This window comes from Lactuca virosa, chromosome 8 (assembly GCF_052849685.1).
Source record: "Lactuca virosa cultivar CGN04683 chromosome 8, Lactuca_virosa_CGN04683_v6, whole genome shotgun sequence".
Lineage (NCBI taxonomy): Eukaryota > Viridiplantae > Streptophyta > Magnoliopsida > Asterales > Asteraceae > Lactuca > Lactuca virosa.
Genome location: NC_136433.1, coordinates 3,801,943 through 3,826,054, shown reverse-complemented (window position 1 = coordinate 3,826,054; position 24,112 = coordinate 3,801,943). Strand labels below are relative to the sequence as shown.

The 24,112-nt window shown below is 36.9% G+C and overlaps 1 protein-coding gene across 1 annotated transcript; it reads left to right on the top strand.

The window, feature by feature from the left end:
- Positions 1-21,558: 21,558 nt before the first annotated feature.
- On the top strand, positions 21,559-23,889 carry LOC145129528 (isopentenyl-diphosphate Delta-isomerase I-like). Its single transcript, XM_079064278.1, has 6 exons — positions 21,559-21,800; positions 22,181-22,236; positions 22,660-22,751; positions 23,014-23,116; positions 23,242-23,379; positions 23,467-23,889. Exons 1-6 carry the CDS (start codon positions 21,598-21,600, stop codon positions 23,718-23,720), a joined length of 846 nt encoding a protein of 281 aa, XP_078920404.1. The 5' UTR covers positions 21,559-21,597; the 3' UTR covers positions 23,721-23,889.
- Positions 23,890-24,112: the final 223 nt, after the last annotated feature.

Here is a 24,112-nt window from a genome sequence, read left to right as displayed (position 1 = left end):
CTTAAAGGTCAAACTTGGTCAAAGACTAGGGTCAAAAGTCATAGTCAACGACCTGAGTTGACCCAACTCGTCGAATTTCTCCATCATCCGTACCAGATCGGGAAAAATCCCATCAACTCATCGAGTTCACTAATGAACTCGTCGAGTTGGCCATAAATCCAACCTCTTAATGCATTAAGTTGATTCCATCGAAACCGGGTACTCCAAAACTCAGATCTCTTCCAAAATGATGTCTAGAAGGGTAAAGTTTCCAACTTTACCCTTAAGAACCATCCAATAAGAAGCAAACCCAAACCCTAGGCTATTTAGAGTGAGTGTTAATCCATTAAGACGTTGAACTCTCTCAATATAGCCCTAAAACACAGATCTAGAGTCCAAAGGTCGGATAATCACGTAAAGTTTCCAACTTTATGTCCATGCAAACTAGAAATACACTCTAGAGCTTAATAAGGACTTAATGAGGGACTTATTGCATGAATGGGGCTTGGAACTAATAAAGTTTGGAGCTTTCAACCATGAGAAGTCATGAAGGGGTTAGATCTAACATAATAACCCCTGGAACCTTCAACATCTTGGCTAGCCCAACCAAATTCCCAAAATCATGCTAAAACTTCCATCAAAGAGATCTAGATGATAACAAAGCAAGATGTCGACTTTATACCTCAAAAAGACTGGTATTGAAGAAGAGTTTCTGGATCCAAGGTCCTCATTCCAAGCTAGGTACTTCCAACTTCAAAGCTCCTTCCAAAGAATCACCAAAATCAACTTTCCAATCTCACACAAGCTCACACACTCAATCTTGCAAGGTAATACACATATCTAGGGTTTCTGGACAGGGGAGGCTGGTAAGGAGGCCAATCAAGGGGGTTTAAGGTCTTTATATAGAGTGCAAAACCCTAAAATTAGGATTTTCTTCACAGCCGCCAACTCGTCGAGTTGCGACACCCCGACTCGACGAGTTGGGTCATTAAAACCGCAGCCACAACCCTTCTCAACACGACGAGTTGGAGCTCCCCAACTCGTCGAGTTCCAGCAATAATTCCAAATATTTAAGAGATGATTTATACCTTAACCAAGCGTTACAATTTTGCATTTTTGTAAGGGTTTAAAACCTTGTTTCCCTCTAGCATCCTATTTTAATTAAAATGAGTCATGATTACCCTCGAAATCGCTAACTATCCTTATGAATAATTGTTTACTCATCTTAAACTGGCGTTTGAATTATTTAGCATCATGTATATAGGTTTCGTAAAAATAGCCCCACATCAAACATTCTTCTACAACTTCCGACCTTTATATTGTCTAAAGCATGTGATATTTTTATTAGACGTGAACTTTATACTTCATCTTCCAAAAGATTAGCTTACACTTGAAAGATTCTTGTGAAAAAAACACCACAATCTAAGAATGATGAGAGTGAAGATGAAAATAAATCCAGTTTTTGTGGCTATAAGTTTATTTGTTTTTGTAAAATTTGAGAGTGAAATGGTTGTGTTAACTGAGTGTGTAATGAATTAGTAGTTATAATAGTAAAGTTGGAAGAAGAAAATAAAAAATGAATTTTCAGTGTGAGAGAGCATGAACGGATTCACATATCACCATGTCACCTCAACATCACGCCTAAAAGAGATGGTGTTCCCACCGTGACCAACTTCCACGTCATCATCACACCTTATACGTGATGTGGATACCCACTAGCCTTATAGAACTTTATGGTGTTAAGTATTACTTCTTTAAAACACTTTTTGCTTTTGTTTATGTAAAAATGTTTGATTAGTTTATGTGGTATTAAAATCGAGCATACGAAAAATGTTTAGATCGACTTATATATACCAAAACAATAAAACAATAATGTTTTTTGGTGTTTAAAAAAAATTCATTTGCACGTAATAAAAAGACAAAAAATGGCATGGTATAAAAGGCATGTCATGAAAAAAGAGAAAAAAAGCATATGATTATATAATAGATTAATTTTAGGTTCCCTTAGGAACAATAAAGTTCCTAAGGGTTTGACATAATTGGTCATTCTATTTTGCCTATTAACCATTTTGGAATTTCTGTTTTTCTTTTTTTAACTAAATAAAGTTCAATACATATCGATGGAATTGCTCGGTTTTTTCTTGAAGTTGCAATTTCGTCCCTTTTTATGTTATTTGTAGTGGGTCGGTCATTCCTTCTTGATCCTTCTGCATCGCCATTCTTTTCTGATCCATTTACTCATTCCACCGCTTTGAACCTACTCCACGTCCGTTCAGGTCCAGAGCTACCATTTACGTGGTGTTTTTTCCTCTGAGCTTCTATTGCCCACGCATGAGATAACAACGACAATATGTTAGCGATTGAATCGTCTCTCTGCTGCCACCATCAGCATCTGCCGCCGTCTCCATCTATCTATCAACATCACCTAATTATATTGGTTACGAATCAAACCCTAAGAACTTGAAGGGGGCGGTGTTCACTGCGGTTTCACATGCCACGTAGGCTGAAAACGCACTCCACTCCCTCTGGTCTCAGCCCTTTTTACTACTACATAAGTTCGTTTGCAGTTACTTTAAGGCATAAAAAATAACTTTATTTTCGTAATATTGGAATATTGGATTAGTCGGTATGTGAAAGTTGGTTTCGAAATCCACGCTAGGGAAGAAGTTCGCTTTACAAAAATAAAAATTAAAAAATAATCAATTTAGAGTCCTATTTTGTGTATTATTTTGGCGTTAAAAATGTAACATTAAAGGAGTTGATAAGTGGTCCTTTTCTAAAAACTTGCTAATTCCAACCCCTTTAATTCTTTAGCCGTTTTGACACTTTTGGTCCTTACAGTGAAATTTTTTATATTTTTTCATAAAAAACACAAAAAACGACCCGATACGAAGCCCCAGTTTTTCCGCTAGTTCATATAATTTTAATGGTTTAAACAATGGTAAGTTATCTCAAGTTTGGCACACTAACTAATAAACTACCTGTTTTGTTTATAAGTTAGGCTTATGAATAAGGTATCTCAAGTTGGTCATAAAAAAACTTACCTTATTATCTATGATAAACTATTTTTTTGAACTCACCTAAAATTAAATTGCACTAAACTCAAGAAATAAACTAACTTATACGCGACATATAAATTTTGACATGTTTAATTTATATACACATGTCTCATTGTTCTAATAAATAAATAAGTTTATTTTCTTATTGACAAATGTCATAATTTTAAAAATCATCATTAATATTATATGTCACCTTTAATGTCACATGTCAACCTATTAATTCTCTATTTCAAATTTAAAATTTAAAATTTAAAATTTCACATTTTAATTACATTAAATTAATAATTGATTCTCCATTTCAATTTTCACATTCTAATTACATTAAATTAATAACATTATAATAAAAAATAAAATAAAATAAATATATATTATAAGGTGATATAATTTCATGTATTTATTTAAATCAACGATTATAATTTTATATAACTAAAAAAATATATCTCTTAATTAATAATTTATTTGAAATAATTGATTAATAATTTTGAGTTTTGTTATGAAAGTTTAATTAATTTTATAACTGTGATGCTCACAAATTATAAACTACTAACAATAATCAATCTAACTATTTCATTTGCTTTACTTTTAATCGAATTACCAAAATCAATGAATGATAACATTTATTTACCAAACTAACTAACATTGTTAAAATTTATGTTAATATTATGATTACGAGAATATACATTTATAGTTATTTTTTGCTTAAATACAATTAAAAAATATAAAGAACAAAACCAACCAAAATAGTCCGTCATCGTATATTAAGTTTAATGGTGTGTTTTTATGTGTATTACCTGGAGCCAAGATCATGACTTTTGCCTATTAAGGGTAAACCCAATATTTTTAAAAACAATTTTTTAGTTGAACCGGTTTAATGACTGGTTCTTGTTTAAACAATAACAGTTCGACTTTTGGTTCAACCGAGTTTTCAAAAAAATTATGTATTGTTAATTTTCCTACATACATATACATAAAAAACTAAGAATATGACATCCATAACTTCAAACATTTAAAATACACATAACAACAAGTGATAGATCAATCCAAATACATTAAAAAAACATATAACCATAAGTTTTACTTGGCTAAAGACCATATCTAACCCACTATAAGGTCACCTTGACCTGGAGATTCATAAAGTTGCAAACTTTATGAATCTCATCAATTGCAACATCCAAGAATAAGGAGAAAAAAGGGACAAAACTCAAGATCTAGCTACATAGATAGATAAAAATCGGATCTTGAACACTTACAATGGTCCAAAAAGAGTGCCAAACTGAAAATAAGAGTTTTGCTTGCTAGATCCTTGCTTCCTTCTCTTAATATTCTCCTTCTTTTGCTCCAAAATGTCACACTAGCTCACAATAAGAGATGGAATGATGATTAGGGTTCACAAGGCCGATATGAGAGTTTGGAGGCTGATAAAAGATCAGCCTCAAGGACTTAAGGAGGTTATATAGGGTGCAAACCCTAAAATTTAGGGTTTCATAATCAGTCGCCAACTCGTCGAGTTAGTCCAAAAAGATGTGCGACCCAAAACCTTTCAACACGTCGAGTTAAGACCATCAACTCGCCGAGTTCCAAGGGAAACTTGCCTTTTGAATAATAAATCTCATACCTGGAAATCGGGATGATACACATTACTTTTAATTATTCTAAATTATTTCAGGGTTACATTGTTTGGAGTTCAAGCACACTTCCTATTTATAACTAATCATAAAACAAACAGAAACGACTTCCAACAACTTCATTGATGACTTCCTGCCTTCTACAACTACCCTCCATACTTATCTTCCTGAGAATACATGTATTTTGAAAATGTCAACCTAAAGTTGGTGAGTTCACAGGTTTTATAGTTTTATGTTTTATAATTTTATTTGATCGAAAAATATTGATTTTTTAAAAACCTTTCTTTCCTTTAGGATGTATTACCTATCCTAATCTTTATAATCTTTATCAAATCGAATCATACAACTACTTGAAGGCGTCCATTTAGGAAGTTTAAATTAAGATTTTATGAACAACATTACCACGAACCCCTATAATTAACGCTATGGACTGATATATACCGCGCACGACGCTTCATCGGACGTCAAATAATATTATTTTTATACTTAAGAAAGTTATCCTGCCAAGATTGTAGCTAACGATCGCAGGTGGGGGTGTCAGCCCCGTGCAGATTTATACATATCTTTCTAGCTCTCGCAAGATTAACGATTATAGGTTTGGGGTTAGCCGAATTTAATCAGGCTAAAGGATGAATAATAACAGCTCACTAACACATGTTTATTTAATCTTAATTATGATTATCATTTTGTCTTTTCCTTAATTAGTCTTTCCTTGATACCAATTTCTTTACATAATTATTCATGTATACTAAACCCTACATACAATAATTATCTTTTTATAGATATCCTTTGATATGTTATGGTACAGTTAAGTACATTGCATGTCCTTATGTTTTCTTCCATAATTATGACGATATATATATATATATATATATATATATATATATATATATACACACACATACATACACACACACACACATATATATATATATATATATATTCTTTTATCATATATACACAGTAATTACAATTATCTCGATAACAGGATATTATGGCAGAATAACAGCTAAGTATAATGCCTATCCTAAAAATTTGGCCAATATTACTTCCAGGTACTAAGTTATACTAGAAAATTGGACAGCATAACATCTAGGTTTAATATTTTCCTAGTATATCGGGTAACATAACGATTAGGCATATTATCATTGCTTATATTTTCCTTATGTTTTCTTCCATAATTATGACGATATATATATATATATATATATATATATATATATATATATATATATATATATATATATATATATATATATATATATATATATATATATATATACACACACACACACACATACACACACACACACATATATATATATATATATATAAGATAATTATAATTAGTGAATATTCCATAACTGTTGTTATATATATATATATATATATATATATATATATATATATATATATATATATTCTTTTATCATATATACACAGTAATTACAATTATCTCGATAACAGGATATTATGGCAGAATAACAGCTAAGTATAATGCCTATCCTAAAAATTTGGCCAATATTACTTCCAGGTACTAAGTTATACTAGAAAATTGGACAGCATAACATCTAGGTTTAATATTTTCCTAGTATATCGGGTAACATAACGATTAGGCATATTATCATTGCTTAAGACTAGGCAGAGTTTCTACCGACATATTATCTTATCGTTTCATGTTTTACATAAACTATTGATATATTTGCAAAAATATATTTTGATAGAGCAGTTTGATAAGCATGTATAACCCTCGTAAAGTCTTTTAAAACCGTAAAAGTGGGGCCGTGAACTCACCCTCGATGCGTGATACTACTGACGTAGGGTTGATTCGAGGTCGGGACTCCGGAGTGGCCTCAGGATTACAGCAGCTCCAAAAGAGAGTGTAACACCGTAATTTTTCAAACATATTTTTCATTTTAAAATCGCATACTTTTCATAACATATTGTATGGAAATCTCGTTTATTCAAATTAAAAAACACAACTCCATTAAAAATCCAGGATCCTCAAAACATAACTCTTTCTCTGGTGTGTATAATCAAGCCGGTGCCTTCCCGCGATTCCTGAGAACAACCTAAAACACATAACACATAACACGGTAAGCACGAAGCTTAGTGAGTTCCCCAAAATACCACATACAACACATACGCCACTCGAGGCTACAGTACGACCCTCCGGTCGATGTGTCTCAGCGGAACCCTCCAGTCCCGTAGCTCGTTGGACCCTCTGGTCCGGTCATAGCTCGTTGGACCCTTCGGTCCGGTCTGTATCGTTGGACCCTTCGGTCCGGTCTATATCGTTGGACCCTCCGGTCCGGTCTATACAACACATAGCATAAATATATCACAATGCACATAACCTCATACATACACATAGCACACAAGACCCTCCGGTCTACACATAGATACCACTCTAGGTAATGTATAGTGAGAAGACTCACCTGACAAGCACCAAGTAAATACCCTCACACCCGAAACTCGAACTAGCCTCCGCCTAACACAAAAGATGAATATCTCTAATCAATACTCTTCACACGACCCCAATTAATGAGGGCTATTCTTCTTTCTCTAACTCTTGAATTGGGCAAAAGACCATTTTACCCCTCCATGGTCTCCATTACTCATGTTGACCAAACCCCAGAGTCAACAGAAGTCAAACTCGAGTCAATAGTCCATGTCTGACCCGACTCGCCGAGTGTACCCTTGCGACTCGTCGAGTCCACTTACTTTCCTCAGAAATCTCGTGACAGCCCAGCTCAGCTCGTCGAGTTGACCCCCAACTCGTCGAGCTATCGCATGCTCAAGCTCATCGGGAAAAACCCTTACTGACTCGTCGAGTCAACTCATGGACTCGACGAGTCCCCTCGGTTTGATTCCTTATTCAGACATCCAAAGTCAGATATCTCATTCCAAACCCTAGATCTAGCCCTTTAAGACGCCAGAGACACATAAAGTCTCGACCTTTACGTTCATGCATGGCATAAATGCCTCAAAATGCCAAAACAAGCCCTTCTTAAGGTGTTAAGCACAACAACCCTCATTTGGACGAATAAAGTTGGGACCTTTGGACTCTAGGGACCTCACAAGGTCCAGATCTGAGGACTAGGCTTCTAGCTAATCCATTTTACTCAAAGTCCCAAACCAAAGGTGGTAAAAGCCCTAGAACTCCAAACACATGAGATCTAACCAAAATAATGAGAAAGGTGCAGACTTTTACCTTCCTCAGAAGCTCTGGACGATCTATCACTGGATCCAACTTTCCCCCTCTTGATCCTTGCTTGATCTCCTTCTCTTCTTCTCAAATGATGCACTAAAAATCCCAAGATAGCTTCTCTCTCACTTTCTAGCTCAAATGACCTTTAGGGTTTGCTTCCAGGGAAAGGGTGGCCGCAAATGAGGCTATAAGTGCCTTTAAATAGGTCCCAAACCCCGGAAATTAGGGTTTCTCTAATTAGCGCCTACTCGGCGAGTCCCTCTCCTCAGACTCGTCGAGTCCACTCATTAAATCCACGGGAGAAACCCGACTCGACTCGGCGAGTTGGACCCTCAACTCGTCGAGTCCCTCCTTTAATCACAAGATTAACCTACACCATAATACCTCTGAAAATCCGGATGTTACAATTCTCCCCCACTTGAATTAGATTTCGCCCACGAAATCACTCCTTAACCACTCACATAATGAAATCATCAACCCAAAAGGCACCACCGAAAGGATCTCATACTACCCCGATATCTTTCTCTATGGACACCTGAAACCACATAAAACTCCCAAGACCAGAACTGAACCAACTCTTCCGTCGCTAATATACTCCTCCCCACTAACCGGAAGCTCTAGTGGCCTGACCCGCCGCCAGAACGCCTACTCAAGCGATCACCATGATATTCGCTCCTCGAATATCAAACCTTGATAACTCACTGGTCCTATGATTCTCACAAGACCAAATCCAACAATCGGCTACCGCTCACTCATATCAACATGCTAATGATCCAAATCACGCCCCAAGAAACGGAAGGGTCCACACCCCACCAAGGATCATACACTAAACTGCTATCAGAACCCATCCGAACAAAGAATCCTCAACACTCTGCCCTTCATACACAAGAGAATAACCAGGCTCGCTCAGAAGTGTCCTCAGACATCACAATCACAAGTCCCAGCTTCGTTCCTTATACCCCTTTTTAATACTGAGCACTAGGCCAGCTTCTGACGCCACAGTTGAACCTCCAAAGGTCACCCATAACATATCCCGAAATGTCTTACTGACTTCCTTCTCATAACAACTATCTCGACCCAGTGACACCCAAGTCACTTAGTTCTCTTTACCCCAACGGATTCCACAATCCTACAAAATTGTTTCACCCTCGACCCCCGCCGAACACTACTCCCTAGATACGAGCGCCTCGCGGTACCTCCCGCACCAACGAACTGACCCACTCCGGTCCAAAACATCTGATGACAAACAATATTCCTCAAAATGGAACCCATCTCAGAATCCGGAGTCTCATTTCGCCTACTCAATGCACCACTAGAGTCAAATTCAATATCGAGAGTCTGGTCCGATCTAGAATTGGAACCACTCGTCCCAATGACCCACTCAACTCATGACTCATGACCCGCAACCCATGCGTACCTCACTGATTCACTTCCCTTGGCCATGAAAACCACTACTCCATTCGGAATATAACGACTTCCGACAAACATGGAGACCCCAGTCATGCCCCTGGTTCGACCCCAGGCTTCCACAAGTCAAATATTAGGGCTACCCAAGCCTAAAACTCTTTTGCGTCAAGCTCTGATCAAAAAGCACTTCATCACAACATTCTCTCGCTGACTAGTGGGTACTACAGCTTCACGTAGTATCACAATGACCTCTTACTGAATAGTGAGTACTACGGCTCCCCGTAGCATCACCACACCCCTCACTGAATAGTGAGTACTACGGCTCCCCGTAGCATCACCACAACCTCTCGCTGAATAGTGAGTACTACGGCTCCCCTTAGCATCTCCACAACCCCTCACTGAATAGTGAGTACTACGGCTCCCCGTAGCATCACCACAACCTCTCACTGAATAGTGAGTACTACGGCTCCCCGTAGCATCACCACACCTTCTCACTGAATAGTGAGTACTACGGCTCCCCGTAGCATCACCACAACCTCTCTGCACTGACTCATTGAAACTGCAGCTCCCCGCAGTCTTACCGCACTTACTCTTACCACTTCACAATCTCATCCTCAGGTTGACACCATACTGCGATCATTAACTCATGCTCTGCGGCCCAGCATAGATAGGTACACACACACCCATCCGGGCTAAGCATCACTAATTCAGACGACCACCGTCGTGACAAAACCTCTTTTTCTCGCTGCAATTCACATTCTCAAATAAATCCATTTGATGTCAATTAGCTGAAGGGCCCCCACCGGAACCATACACACTTGATACACCACTCGACATCTCAAACTCAAACTCAAAACAATCCGAGATTTTAGGACATTAAACTCGGATACTCCGGAATACCATCACAACGCCTCGTAGTGTCTCGACTCTACCACTGATCTCATACTCATGGCATCATACTCAGATACCGCATTGCTTCCTCGGAACCTCACAACCGGTCTTTCTCTCGTGCCACTTGTAACCCTGGAATACTACATCCCCCAATTTAAAACACGGAGAAATTGCCAACGACTCAGAACACGAAGTTGACAATCCGAAACTTCCTTCTCTATTGCTCAAAACTCATGCAAGAATACTCATAACGACCCTGAAGTTGGTTGCCCAATCAACTTCTTCCCTTCCCATACTGCATATAATAGCCCATACTCTGAACCAGAAATTCTCAACCGCCGAACTAACCTCACAAGCCAACCACCTCGAATTCACCATTTTAACCTTGAAGGATTCCTAACCCCATAAGGTCTCCGACCAACGACCACTTGCCGTGGAGACACTCATCCTTTCTCAAGCACGTACCACATGCACTATCTCACTCTGCACCTCTCATTGACCACCAATAACCCTGGTCTCAGGAATCCATACCACAAGCCTCTTTATCCAATTCTCTAACCGTTCTTGAACCATTCTCTTATCTCCTCAAAAGTACCCGGTTCTCCCCCACTCAGGGTTCGAACCATTACCAATTGGTTCGCCAACAATCTAACCCACAGACTGTTTTTACCAATCCCATCGCACCTACTCTTGGAAGGTGATACGCAATGCTTGATGATCCCCCCGATGGAGGTCAAGCAATTCCAGATACCCCGAATCTCCGATGAAATCCTTAGAAACTTCTCATCATAACTACCTCTAGTCCTTCAGAATCTCGTACCATCCCACTACCGGACATCTCAACTGTCCAGTCATAGCCCTGACTCTCAGTCTGAAAATAACGAACTATCATATTCCTCATCCTCGACTCTTCAACCAACGTTCCATCACGCGGGTTGTAATAAGAGTGGAGTCCTCATTGCCACACTCGATACTCGTCATAAACAATAAGAGCCACCGCCCTAATATCTTCTTCTTGATCGTCTGCCGCTGCAGCTAATACATACCCTACTATGCTCAAATAGGGTGTATCCTTGTCCTTAATCATCTCAGTACCCGCTGACAACCTGCTCATGCTCTAACATTACCTCTCGGCAGACATACTGCCTAAATACTCTGATGAAAGATCGTAACCAAAGCTACCCCACAGGGCTCACCCCCAACCTTGGAAACCGAAAATCTCAATACCTCTCCTGTTTCCCACAGGAACAGAAATAACACCGCTTAGGTCACAGAAAATAACATCTCCACCATCGGCTGATTGCTCAACTCATGCCGTAATCCTCCATAACCGCCATCTCTACAAATTCTTGAGTCTCGCGACTCCAATTGGCATCTCAACAACAATCCCTCGGAGCTAACTCGATTTCCCTTTTAAGGGATGCTTCACTAGAACTCGTTCATCATGACCCTCTAGCCCCATACTCTTTCACCTCTGATCTCGGTCTAACCAATCACCACGGAATAACTGGTAGAACCAATAACACTAACTGCCACGGGTCATGGTACTCGAACCATGTGGCCACCTCTCAATCTGCTATGAATCAGGGTACCCGAACCATGTTATCTCTTCTCAATCCGCTACGAATCATGGTACTCGAACCATGTTATCTCTTCTCAATCCACTACGAATCATGGTACTCGAACCATGTTATCTCTTCTCAATCCGCTACGAATCATGGTACTCGAACCATGTTATCTCTTCTCAATCCGCTACAAATCATGGTACTCGAACCATGACATCACCTCTCGATTTGCTGCAAATCATGGTACACAAACCATGAAATCACCTCTCGATCTGCTACAGATCATGGTACACGAACCATGAAATCACCTCTCGATCTGCTACAAATCATGGTACACGAACCATGAAATCACCTCTCGATCTGCTACTTAAAACCTCCGAAATGTTCCCTGTATCGAGTATGGGTCCTCTGCTTTCAGTAGTACGGGCCCATACTACCTGCCACATCTACCCATACTTTCCACACGGACCATCCCCGAGTTCCTAAGTAGCTGCTCGACCTTCTCAATCACCAACTCCGTCATGCGTGTTCGCTCCTCTGCGGATTATCCAACTCTGTCAGTGTACTCATCTGACTAGGGTCACCCTTTCCTAGGCTCTTCCTAGGTTCTCACACATCTCCGCCATCAGCTGCTGAAGAACTCCTAATGATGCCAGCCATCTACCTCCTGAATATCGTCATATTCACTTGGTAGCTAACTCCCATCATCGAGAGTTCCACAAAGCACGAAGCAAGCAGCATTCGGGCATCGTAACCTCATAAAGCCTCTCTAGGCTATTATCCTACTTGCCCTCCTCATACTCGTAGGATATCACCGAACTCAAGCAACTTCACCCTACGCGGGCCTATGACTACCCTCTCAGAGGATTCCACGAATGCTCATCCAGGTATCTCTCCTAGATTACTCTTCTACTCAATCCCTCTCTCAAAAGGATTCCCTCTGGATACTCTTACTCAGCACATACTCGAAAGCATATCACAGATAACTGCAACTCCTAGGCTAAGGCATCACAAATCAGGCCACTCTAGTCCTAAAATATGAAATACCTAGCCTATCTCTAGCATGCATAATATCTCATAGAATATCTCATAACACAAAATAAGGGTATTTTGGGAAATCACCGTTCGGGCTCTGGCTGATTGTACACACTGCTCCTTCTCGTTTTCTCTTAGAAACTCTTGTTTGCTTTAGAAAAATCATTTCTTTGAAATTTTTCTCAAATCCTCAGTTTGAGTCCAGATTTACCCGAAGGCGCATCCGAATCCCTCAAACCAAGGCTCTGATACCAACTTGTAACACCGTAATTTTTCAAACAGATTTTTCATTTTAAAATCGCATACTTTTCATAAAATATTGTATGGAAATCTCGTTTATTCAAATTACAAAACACAACTCCATTAAAAATCCAGGATCCTCAAAACATAACTCTTTCTCTGGTGTGTACAATCAAGCCGGTGCCTTCCCGCGATTCCTGAGAACAACCTAAAACACATAACACATAACACGGTAAGCACGAAGCTTAGTGAGTTCCCCAAAATACCACATACAACACATACGTCACTCGAGGCTACAGTACGACCCTCCGATCGATGTGTCTCAGCGGAACCCTCCAGTCCCGTAGCTCGTTGGACCCTCTGGTCCGGTCATAGCTCGTTGGACCCTTCGGTCCGGTCTGTATCGTTGGACCCTTCGGTCCGGTCTATATCGTTGGACCCTCCGGTCCGGTCTATACAACACATAGCATAAATATATCACAATACACATAACCTCATACATACACATAGCACACAAGACCCTCCGGTCTACACATAGATACCACTCTAGGTAATGTATAGTGAGAAGACTCACCTGACAAGCACCAAGTAAATACCCTCACACCCGAAACTCGAACTAGCCTCCGCCTAACACAAAAGATGAATATCTCTAATCAATACTCTTCACACGACCCCAATTAATGAGGGCTATTCTTCTTTCTCTAACTCTTGAATTGGGCAAAAGACCATTTTACCCCTCCATGGTCTCCATTACTCATGTTGACCAAACCCCAGAGTCAACAGAAGTCAAACTCGAGTCAATAGTCCATGTCTGACCCGACTCGCCGAGTGCACCCTTGCGACTCGTCGAGTCCACTTACTTTCCTCAGAAATCTCGTGACAGCCCAGCTCAGCTCGTCGAGTTGACCCCCAACTCGTCGAGCTATCGCATGCTCAAGCTCATCGGGAAAAACCCTCACTGACTCGTCGAGTCAACTCATGGACTCGACGAGTCCCCTCGGTTTGATTCCTTATTCAGACATCCAAAGTCAGATATCTCATTCCAAACCCTAGATCTAGCCCTTTAAGACGCCAGAGACACATAAAGTCTCGACCTTTACGTTCATGCATGGCATAAATGCCTCAAAATGCCAAAACAAGCCCTTCTTAAGGTGTTAAGCACAACAACCCTCATTTGGACGAATAAAGTTGGGACCTTTGGACTCTAGGGACCTCACAAGGTCCAGATCTGAGGACTAGGCTTCTAGCTAATCCATTTTACTCAAAGTCCCAAACCAAAGGTGGTAAAAGCCCTAGAACTCCAAACACATGAGATCTAACCAAAATAATGAGAAAGGTGCAGACTTTTACCTTCCTCAGAAGCTCTGGACGATCTATCACTGGATCCAACTTTCCCCCTCTTGATCCTTGCTTGATCTCCTTCTCTTCTTCTCAAATGATGCACTAAAAATCCCAAGATAGCTTCTCTCTCACTTTCTAGCTCAAATGACCTTTAGGGTTTGCTTCCAGGGAAAGGGTGGCCGCAAATGAGGCTATAAGTGCCTTTAAATAGGTCCCAAACCCCGGAAATTAGGGTTTCTCTAATTAGCGCCTACTCGGCGAGTCCCTCTCCTCAGACTCGTCGAGTCCACTCATTAAATCCACGGGAGAAACCCGACTCGACTCGGCGAGTTGGACCCTCAACTCGTCGAGTCCTCCTTTAATCACAAGATTAACCTACACCATAATACCTCTGAAAATCCAGATGTTACAGAGAGTGAGAGAGAGGTGTTTGAGGGTGAAGAATGGAGCTATTGACATGACTATTTATAGTTGAGGTTTTGGAGTGCACGTGGTGTAAATATATGTGCACTTCATGCGTGATCATCGTGGATCCATGTGGGAGTCGCCACATGTCACTCTCTCCCTGGGTCACGTTACTCGCAATCCGATCGAATCCGGTGTCAGGTGCACGTTGGGCAATGGCGCACACAGAAAAGATTTCGAAAAATCTATATCTTAAGCGTACGACCTCCAACTTTACCCTACATATATTTATGTGATGGTCTAAACTAGTACTACAACTTTCCTTTAGGTTGTTTTGGCTAGTTTTGACTTTCATCTTTTTGCATAACGGGGGTGAAAATAAATGATTTTACAAAAATCACATCTCTCTCATACAAATCCTGTTTTAGGCATTCTTTTTCCTAAAGTTCTTATCTCGAGGAGTACTATGGTTCTCCTTTTTATAACTTTAGTTAAAACTTAACCATCTCTATGTACTGTTTCGACATCGTAATAATTATTTACGTGGTTGATTTTACTTTTTACTAAAACCATAACTCTTCTAATCAGAGTCGGATTTTTACCAATTTTATATCATTGAGATCACGTCGATGAGTACTTTCCGAATATATTAACCGTTTTAAAAGACGATACAACTTTTTGGACGCTTATTTTTTAGTCTAAATGTCGAATTATTTCTAAATTTAATAACATATTTGATTATATTTTTTCATAAAATCAAACATTATAATGCTAAGATATTATATTTATCTTTCCCTACTATATCCTAACGGTGGTTGGCGAAGAAAATTTTCCTGGTTGTCACAATACCCTAAGAATTCCTCATTCTACATGCTTATTAGAATCCTCGCGACCTTCCTTGATTCGAGTATAGATCCTGTACTTCCAGTAGTACGGGCCCACTACTACCTTCCACACTTATCTATACTTTCCTAAAAAATCATCCTGAATCCTATAAGTCACCTCCTTATAACGATACTCCTACAACCTGCTAAACAATACACCAATTCCACTAAAAAACTTCCTAAGATCTCCTAGGATCCCCACCTCACCCTGCCATTAGCCGCTGAAACTCCCCACTTAATGTCAACTAACTACTACATGAGCCCAATTACATGCAACAAAACTTAAATAATCTTTCGACTAAAGGACTTAACCCTACAACGGTTGGACTCAAACGAGAGTTGCACAATAGGGCTAAGTTAACCACTCTAAAATTATTTAACCTTTGCAGCATGTAACTTAACGTATTCATTTAATATAACTTACATCCATATAAGTCCTACAAAGCACAAAGCAAGCAACATTCGAGTAGTAATACTCTATAGGCCACAAAACATCAAAATGCATCCTTCCTAATAGGCATCTTTTTAGAAAAAAATATTATCTTTCAAAAAAATTACCAATTCCTCAGTTTGACTTCAGACACACCCGAGAGTGTGCCCGAATCCCTCAAACCAAGGCTCTGATACCAACTTGTAACGTCCCAAAAGTTCCATATTTTTCAATTTTAAACCATCAAATCATACAACCACATATTCCAAAATCAATATTGTAAAAATGTTTTTTTCAAACATCAGAGTAAATCAAAAGTAATCAATGTGGAAAAAGCCATATGGGGATGTTGTGCGATCACGTCGTGCCATTCCCTTTGGAACCGGAAGTACCTGAAAACGTTTAAACCACAAAATCGTAAGCACAAAGATTAGTGAGTTCCTCAAAATACCACATACCATACATATAATAAGGATTGCTATGGTCCAACCATAGTCATACTGTCACTATCAGCCATGAGCCCATGGTATTTCCTTGATACACCAGGAGCCAAATCCTGAACTTATGTACAAGTCCCAAGAGCTACCTCCTGGTCTTCCTTGAAAGCATCACAAAGACAACTAGCAACATACAAATAATTGATGGGGACCAGACCCTGGTCTTGCATACAATTGTCAGGAGCCACCACCTGGTCTCTTATACCCATGCCAGGGGCCACCACCTGGTCTTCCATGCAAGTATCACTAAGATAATTAGTATTTTATATAGTACAATGAGAAGGCTCACATTGACAACAAAACCCACAACAACAACTCTCACAACCAACAAATGGGTGCTAAACACATCCTACCAAAACCACACAAGATAAACCCTAAGTCTACCTTCTAAAACTAGAAATTAACCAAAAGTCAACCCATGCCACAGTTCAATAATCAAGTCAAAGTTAACAGCCAAACTCAACACTCAACGTCACCGATGACTGACCCTCATGTCGTGACCAACCCATGGTCACGTTGTGAGAACGCACTCAGCCCAATCCAAATTCGACCACGCTCCAACTCAGCCAACTCAGATACATACAACTCACTCGACAGGCACCATGACGTGAACCCTCCTTGGTCACGTCATGAACATAATAGGACAAGATAATCGATGGATCCTCCATCGTCACGTCGTAACACTCTCCAGGTCACGTCACGTGACCATTGTCTGAGGCGAAAACTTAATGGTTTGAGTCCTTAAATCATTAGGACTTCAACTCCAACTTTCTAGAAAGCTTTTATGGACTCCAAAGGCTCATAAAAGTGTCAACTTTATGGACATGCATGCTCCATGCATTTCCTATAACCAACCTAGGTCAAAAGGTAACAAAATGACCTAAAACCCATGCAAGTTCCACAATCCACACCCAATCCTTAAATCCATAAGATATGATGCTCTAGGGACTCTGGATGACCATAAAGTTGACAACTTTATTCCATCCATTCACTCAAATCAAAACCATGAACCAAAAGGGACTAAAACAACTTAGATCTAAGAGAATAAACCATAAAGGTAGAAGCTTGAATCATTACAAATAGTCCATAAGGTGATATCAAAGAGAAAGTGTTGTTTGCTTGATCCTTGCACCAATTCTCTTCCTACTTCCTTCAAAGAGCACCAAAATCACCCAAAATGAGCCAAAACCACCAAGATGGACTAGGGTTAAGATTTATGAGGTTCGAGAGAGATGGAGGCGGAGAAATGAACCCTAGATCCGAGTTTAGGGTGCTTAAATACGAAGGAACCCCTAAAAGATTATGGGCTTGGGATGCAGCCCTTGTCACGTCGTGACCACCTCCAGATGCACGATCTTCATCTGGCTGGTCACATCGTGACCTACCCATGGTCATGTCGCGACACATGATTTTTCCTAAAAATAATGCATTTGAATCCTTTAAGCCCTACTTTGATCCAATCTGAAAAACGGATGTTACAAAATACTTGTTAATGTTAATTATTAGCACAGTAAAACATTTATAAACTATAAAAATGGTTCCTCGGCTTTACACAAAATTGTAAATTTGGTTCAGTTTTGTATTTTATTATATGGGTAATCATATTTAGTGTTTTTTTAGTTATTAATATATGTAAAATGATTTTTTCCTCATGTTCACTTTACTTTTTTTATAAATTGAAATAGAACACACACCTTTTTCCAAGAAGCCACCACAAGTCTTCAATGTCTTCTCATAACCCCTTTTTGTTTACCATCATAATTCATTTCTAACTAAAAAAATGATTTGGTGGAAAAGCAATCACCCATTCTCAGTTTGTTGAATATATGAAAAAGGGGTGGGTGTTGTATAAAGATAAAACAACCAACAATAAAGACTTATAGTTTTACAAGTAGGGGATATGAACGATGATTACGACCCCAAAAGAGGTAGAAATATAAACGATGATTAGAAGCACCAGAGAATGAAAAACAGGAAAGGAGATGAATTGGTTGATCCGTCTAGTAAGAAAATTACTTTTCATGTATTAAGTAGGGGTGTTCAAAATCGGATATCTAAATTTTCGGACATCCGAAATTTCGGATAATCGGTTTTTGATATCTGAATCCGTATTCGAATTTTCGGATATCCGAAAATTCGAATACGGATTCGGATATCAAAATGGATATCCGAAATCTTCGTGTTTTATATTGCAAACTTTCACTAGCTTCCACTCCATTAAATAAATTAATAGGATTTAAGTAACATGTAAACTTCCATTACCATTAACATTATTGATAATTGTTTATGTAAATGGTATGTTCTTATAGGCATTTCATCAAATGTATACATAATGTTGTACAAACATATTAACCAAACCATGAAATTCACTATTTAGTCTTTATATAAAGAGACAAATACTTATAGATGTAGTAATTAAGTTGAGATGACAAAAACTCAAAAAAAGATTTGTTTAATCGATTTTGAAACTCAACCAAACCCATTAAACAATACCAACTAAATAATAAAAATAAACAAATAAGACAATTAAAGCACATGAATGTGATTTGAAACTCAACCAAACTCATTAAACGATACCAACTAAATAATAAAAATAAACAAATAAGACAATTAAAGCATATGAATGTGATTTAGCACAAGACGGTCGCACAAAAATCATCAAAATATCAAACATATTATCAAAAGTTATAGGTCCATACATGAGACACATACATATATACATGAACCATATTTGCACTATGTATTATTTTTACAATTATAAAAACAACCATCCAAGATATTAAAATATATTTAATAAATAAATAAAAAACCGAATATCAGATATCCAAAATATCTGAATTTCTTTGGAATTGGTATCCGTATCTGAATCCGAAAATTCGAATATCCAAATTATAGATATTCGAAATATCAGGTATACAAATTTTTGGTTCGAATTTTGGGATCGGGTTTCAGATTTCGGATATTTTTGAACACCCCTAGTATCATGGACTAAAATCACAAAGATGCAATTCTCTATATATCAAAATGGAAATTTAGATCATAATTGCAACTTTATATAAACCATATGGACCGTTTAGGGTTGAATGAGTCGGGTTGGAGGAGGAAAGGGATGGAAGTGATGAAAGCAAGAGAGAAAGAGAGGAGTTTAGCGGTTTGAGGAACCTGCTGGGGAGACAACTCAAAGATGGAAAGTTGAAGAAGATGGGGTCGACGGTTTTGGGGTTGGACGGGTTCGATACCCTCCGCCTAGGGTTTAGCGGTTTCGGCAGGAGGAGGGAAACGACTCCTTCCTCCCTTAAGAATTTTTATTTTAAGTCTCTTTAGTATGTTACTTACACCTAATAGGGATATCTCCAGAAAAGTCCCAATATTTTGGGCAAATTTTTAATAAAGTCCTAAATTTTATTTTTTAAATAAAAAAGTCCTGACATTTTTACCTTTTGAATAAAAAAGCCCAAGAAACCGGCTAATTTATTCACTTTAGCCCTTTTTGACCTGTTCAGCAAGTCATTGGACCAAATTGTTAATTTTTCGAAAATAATGAGATTTTTTTTTGCAGATTTCGTCAAAATTTTTATATAATGTATAAACATATTTTTTACATATCTATATCTATTTTTATGTATTTGTGTATTTTTTTTATGTTTTTATATGTATATATTTACGTATTTTTATGTATTTTAAATATATAAACGTATTTTTTTACTTATTTATATGTATTTTTAACCATTTTACATATTTTTTTTATGTATTTTTATGTGTTTTTTTATGTATTATGTATTTATATGTAATTCTATGTATTTTAACGTATTTATGTACTTTTTAAAGCTTTTTATATAGATGTTTATGTATTTTAAATGTATAAACGTATTTTTTACGTATTTATATCTATTTTTAAGTATTTTACATATTTTTTATGTATTACGTATTTATGTATTTTTTAAGTGTTTTATATAGATGTTTTTCTATATTTATGTATTTTAAATGTATAGGCGTATTGTTTTACGTATTTATATGTATTTTTTTAAAGTATTTTACATATTTTTTGTGTTTTTTTATGTATTATGTATTTATATGTATTTTTACGTAGTTATGTATTTTTTTAGTTTTCATATATATATGTTTATGTATTTTTATGTATATTAAATGATTAATTGTATTATTTTTACGTGATTAAACATTTAATATACATAAAAATACATAAACATCTATATAAGAAAACTAAAAAATTACATAAATACGTAAAAATATATATAAATACATAATACATAAAAAACACATAAAAACACACAAAAATATGTAAAATACTTAAAAAATACATATAAATACATAAAGCAATACGTTTATACATTTAAAATACATAAATATACAAAAACATTTATATAAAAAACTTTTAAAAAATACATAAATACGTAATACATAAAAAATATGTAAAATACTTAAAAATAGATATAAATACGTAAAAAATACGTTTATACACCTAAAATACATAAACATCTATATAAAAAGCTTAAAAAAATACATAAATACGTAAAAATATATAAAAATACATAATACATAAAAAATAACACATAAAAATACATAAAAAAAATATGTAAAATGGTTAAAAATACATATAAATAAGTAAAAAAAATACGTTTATACATTTAAAATACATAAAAATACGTAAATATATACATATAAAAACATAAAAAATACAAAAATACATAAAAATAGATATAGATATGTAAAAAATATGTTTATACATTATATAAAATTTTTGACGAAATCTGCAAAAAGTCTCATTATTTTCGAAAAATTAACAATTTGGTCCCATAACCTGATGAACAGGTCAAAAGGGGCTAAAGTAAATAAATTAGCCGGTTTTCTTGGGCTTTTTTATTCAAAATGTGAAAATGACATAACTTTTTTATTCAAAAAATAAAATTTAGGATTTTATTAAAAATTTACTCAAAATATTGGATATACTATATAATCGGACTACTTTAAGAGAGAGAGAGGGTATTTCGTTTTAGAGGACTCGCCAAAATGTTGAAATTTCCCCCTTTTAAAACCATTGCTACCATAATCTCTTCTCCATATTCTTCCTTCTTGCTGCCTTGGAAATCTTCTTTCCCTCCAATGCCGTCTCTCGCAGCCGCTAGTGTTTTCCTCCACCCGCTTTCGTCTGCCGCTATGGGCGACGATTCCGGCATGGATGCTGTCCAGCGACGTCTCATGTTCGAAGACGAGTCGGTTTTCTCTTTGCTTAATCAAATAATCATGCCCGTTTTGTTTCTATTTTATACAAGTTTTTTGCTGAAGTTTATTTTTAGGTTAATAATTTCCACTCTGGCTTTTGAGACTGATAAGTCAAAATTGAGTGAGTGAGATTTTTTAATACAATAATTGTATGTCCTCTGTACCTGTTAAAATGGAGAAAGAGAGCTAAACTCCCCTGGAGTGACCATTTCTAACCACTACTTGTAGCTTCACTGTACCTGTTAAAAATTGAGATTAAATTTCTCGTAGCTTAGTGTTGATTGCGCATTTATAAGCCATGATACTTGTATAAAATTGTTTTAAACCTCTCATCTTTAGTGTTTGTTTTGTTTCTTACAAATTTCTGCAGATGCATTTTGGTGGATGAGAATGACAAAGTGGTTGGCCATGATACCAAATACAATTGTAAGTATGATTTTGCTTGTCTGTTTTGGATTTCTTTATTCTTCTAAAAGCACATATTGTACATAAGATTTTTCGCACTTTATTCTTCCCATCTAGTTGAATTCTCTGTTTGTAGTCCTCAAATCTTTGTGTAGAAAAAGTAAACTATTAAGGATGTATAATAGGTAAAAGGGAAAGTTTGTTTGGTATATGGCTCCTAAACTATCCGTGTGTAGGGGACAGATTATGATTATGTGTACATTTCATTGATAAATTGACTATCTTGTGAATAAACTTTTAATGTTTGTGCTGCAATAGTTAAGTAAGTTAATCATTATATATATATATATATATATATATATATATATATATATATATATATATATATATATATAACAATAATCTTGTTGTCATGATTGTAATTAAGAATTAGTGAATAAACAGGTCATTTGATGGAGAAGATTGAAAAGGGAAATATGCTACACAGAGCATTCAGTGTGTTCTTGTTCAACTCGAAATATGAATTACTCCTTCAGGTATATATATTTATTACATATGTTTCTATGATGTTAAGCAGTATTTCATTCAATTTTGTTTGCTAAAAGCAATAACGGAGGTGGAATATTGAGAAAGATTGATTGATTAAAATAATATACAAATATTTTCTAATTAACCATCTTTGTAAGAAGATCCTTTTGGTGTTACGACATTTGAATGTTGTTTATATTTTTGAATTGATTTGGTTTAAACTGGAGTTTTTAATATGCGATATGTATCTATGTATCTATCTATCTGCAGCAACGTTCTGCAACCAAGGTGACTTTCCCTTTGGTATGGACAAACACGTGTTGCAGCCATCCACTATATAGGGAGAGTGAGCTTATTGACGAAAATGCCCTTGGTAATGCCGTGCGATATCTCTTCACTCACTGTATAATATATATATATATATATATATATATATATATATATAATATAATATATGTGATTTAGGTATTTAATTTTGTTGTATGAAATATGAATCAGGGGTGAGGAATGCTGCACAGAGGAAGCTCCTGGATGAACTCGGCATCCCTGGAGCAGATGTTCCGGTTGATGAGTTCACTCCATTGGGTCGCATTCTATACAAGGCTGCATCAGATGGAAAGTGGGGAGAACATGAACGTAAAATTTTGGAACTCGATTTCTTTTGGAGAAATTTTTTATAATAAAAAAGTTTTTGACCTCTATAAATAACCAACCTGCATGCAGTTGATTACCTGCTGTTTATGGTACGTGATGTTGGTTTGGATCCGAACCCAGATGAAGTGAAAGATGTAAAATATGTGAACCGGGAAGAGCTGAAGGAATTGGTAAGGAAGGCGGATGCTGGTGAAGAGGGTGTGAAGCTGTCCCCGTGGTTCAAATTGATTGTGGATAATTTCTTGTTTCAGTGGTGGGATCTACTCCATAAGGGAACCCTAACCGAAGCTATTGATATGAAAACAATCCACAAACTCACATAAAAACACTACATTATATGAGAGAGATATTTGTTATGTGAAATTGAAATTCAGATAAATGCTGTATTTATTTCTATTTCGACAAACTTCAACTTCTTTTTGCTACCTTATCAGAACAATTTCTAGCTGGAGAGAGGGGGAAGCAATAATATGTGCATGTTTTGCATGCTAATCTTGCTGTTGGTGGAGTTGATTTCTATTTAAATTTACTTTAACTCAGATTCTACTTTATTTTTAACTGCTCTAATGGGGTAATGTTTTAACAAGTTTGGTAAAAGGAAAATTTGGTTGAAAAGATTTATAAATTGCTTTGTTAAAAGGATTAGATTATTAGTGTAGCACAAAAGATTTTATAAAAAATAGTTACTGTATGTGTTGTGTATGATGATATTTGT

Bases quoted from the DNA above. Each gene is read 5' to 3' on its own strand.
- LOC145129528 (XM_079064278.1), top strand. From the start codon at position 21,598: ATGTTGAAATTTCCCCCTTTTAAAACCATTGCTACCATAATCTCTTCT. The intron at 22,752-23,013 runs GTATATATATTT...ATCTATCTGCAG, and splicing joins AATATGAATTACTCCTTCAG to CAACGTTCTGCAACCAAGGT. The intron at 23,380-23,466 runs GTAAAATTTTGG...ACCTGCATGCAG, and splicing joins AAAGTGGGGAGAACATGAAC to TTGATTACCTGCTGTTTATG.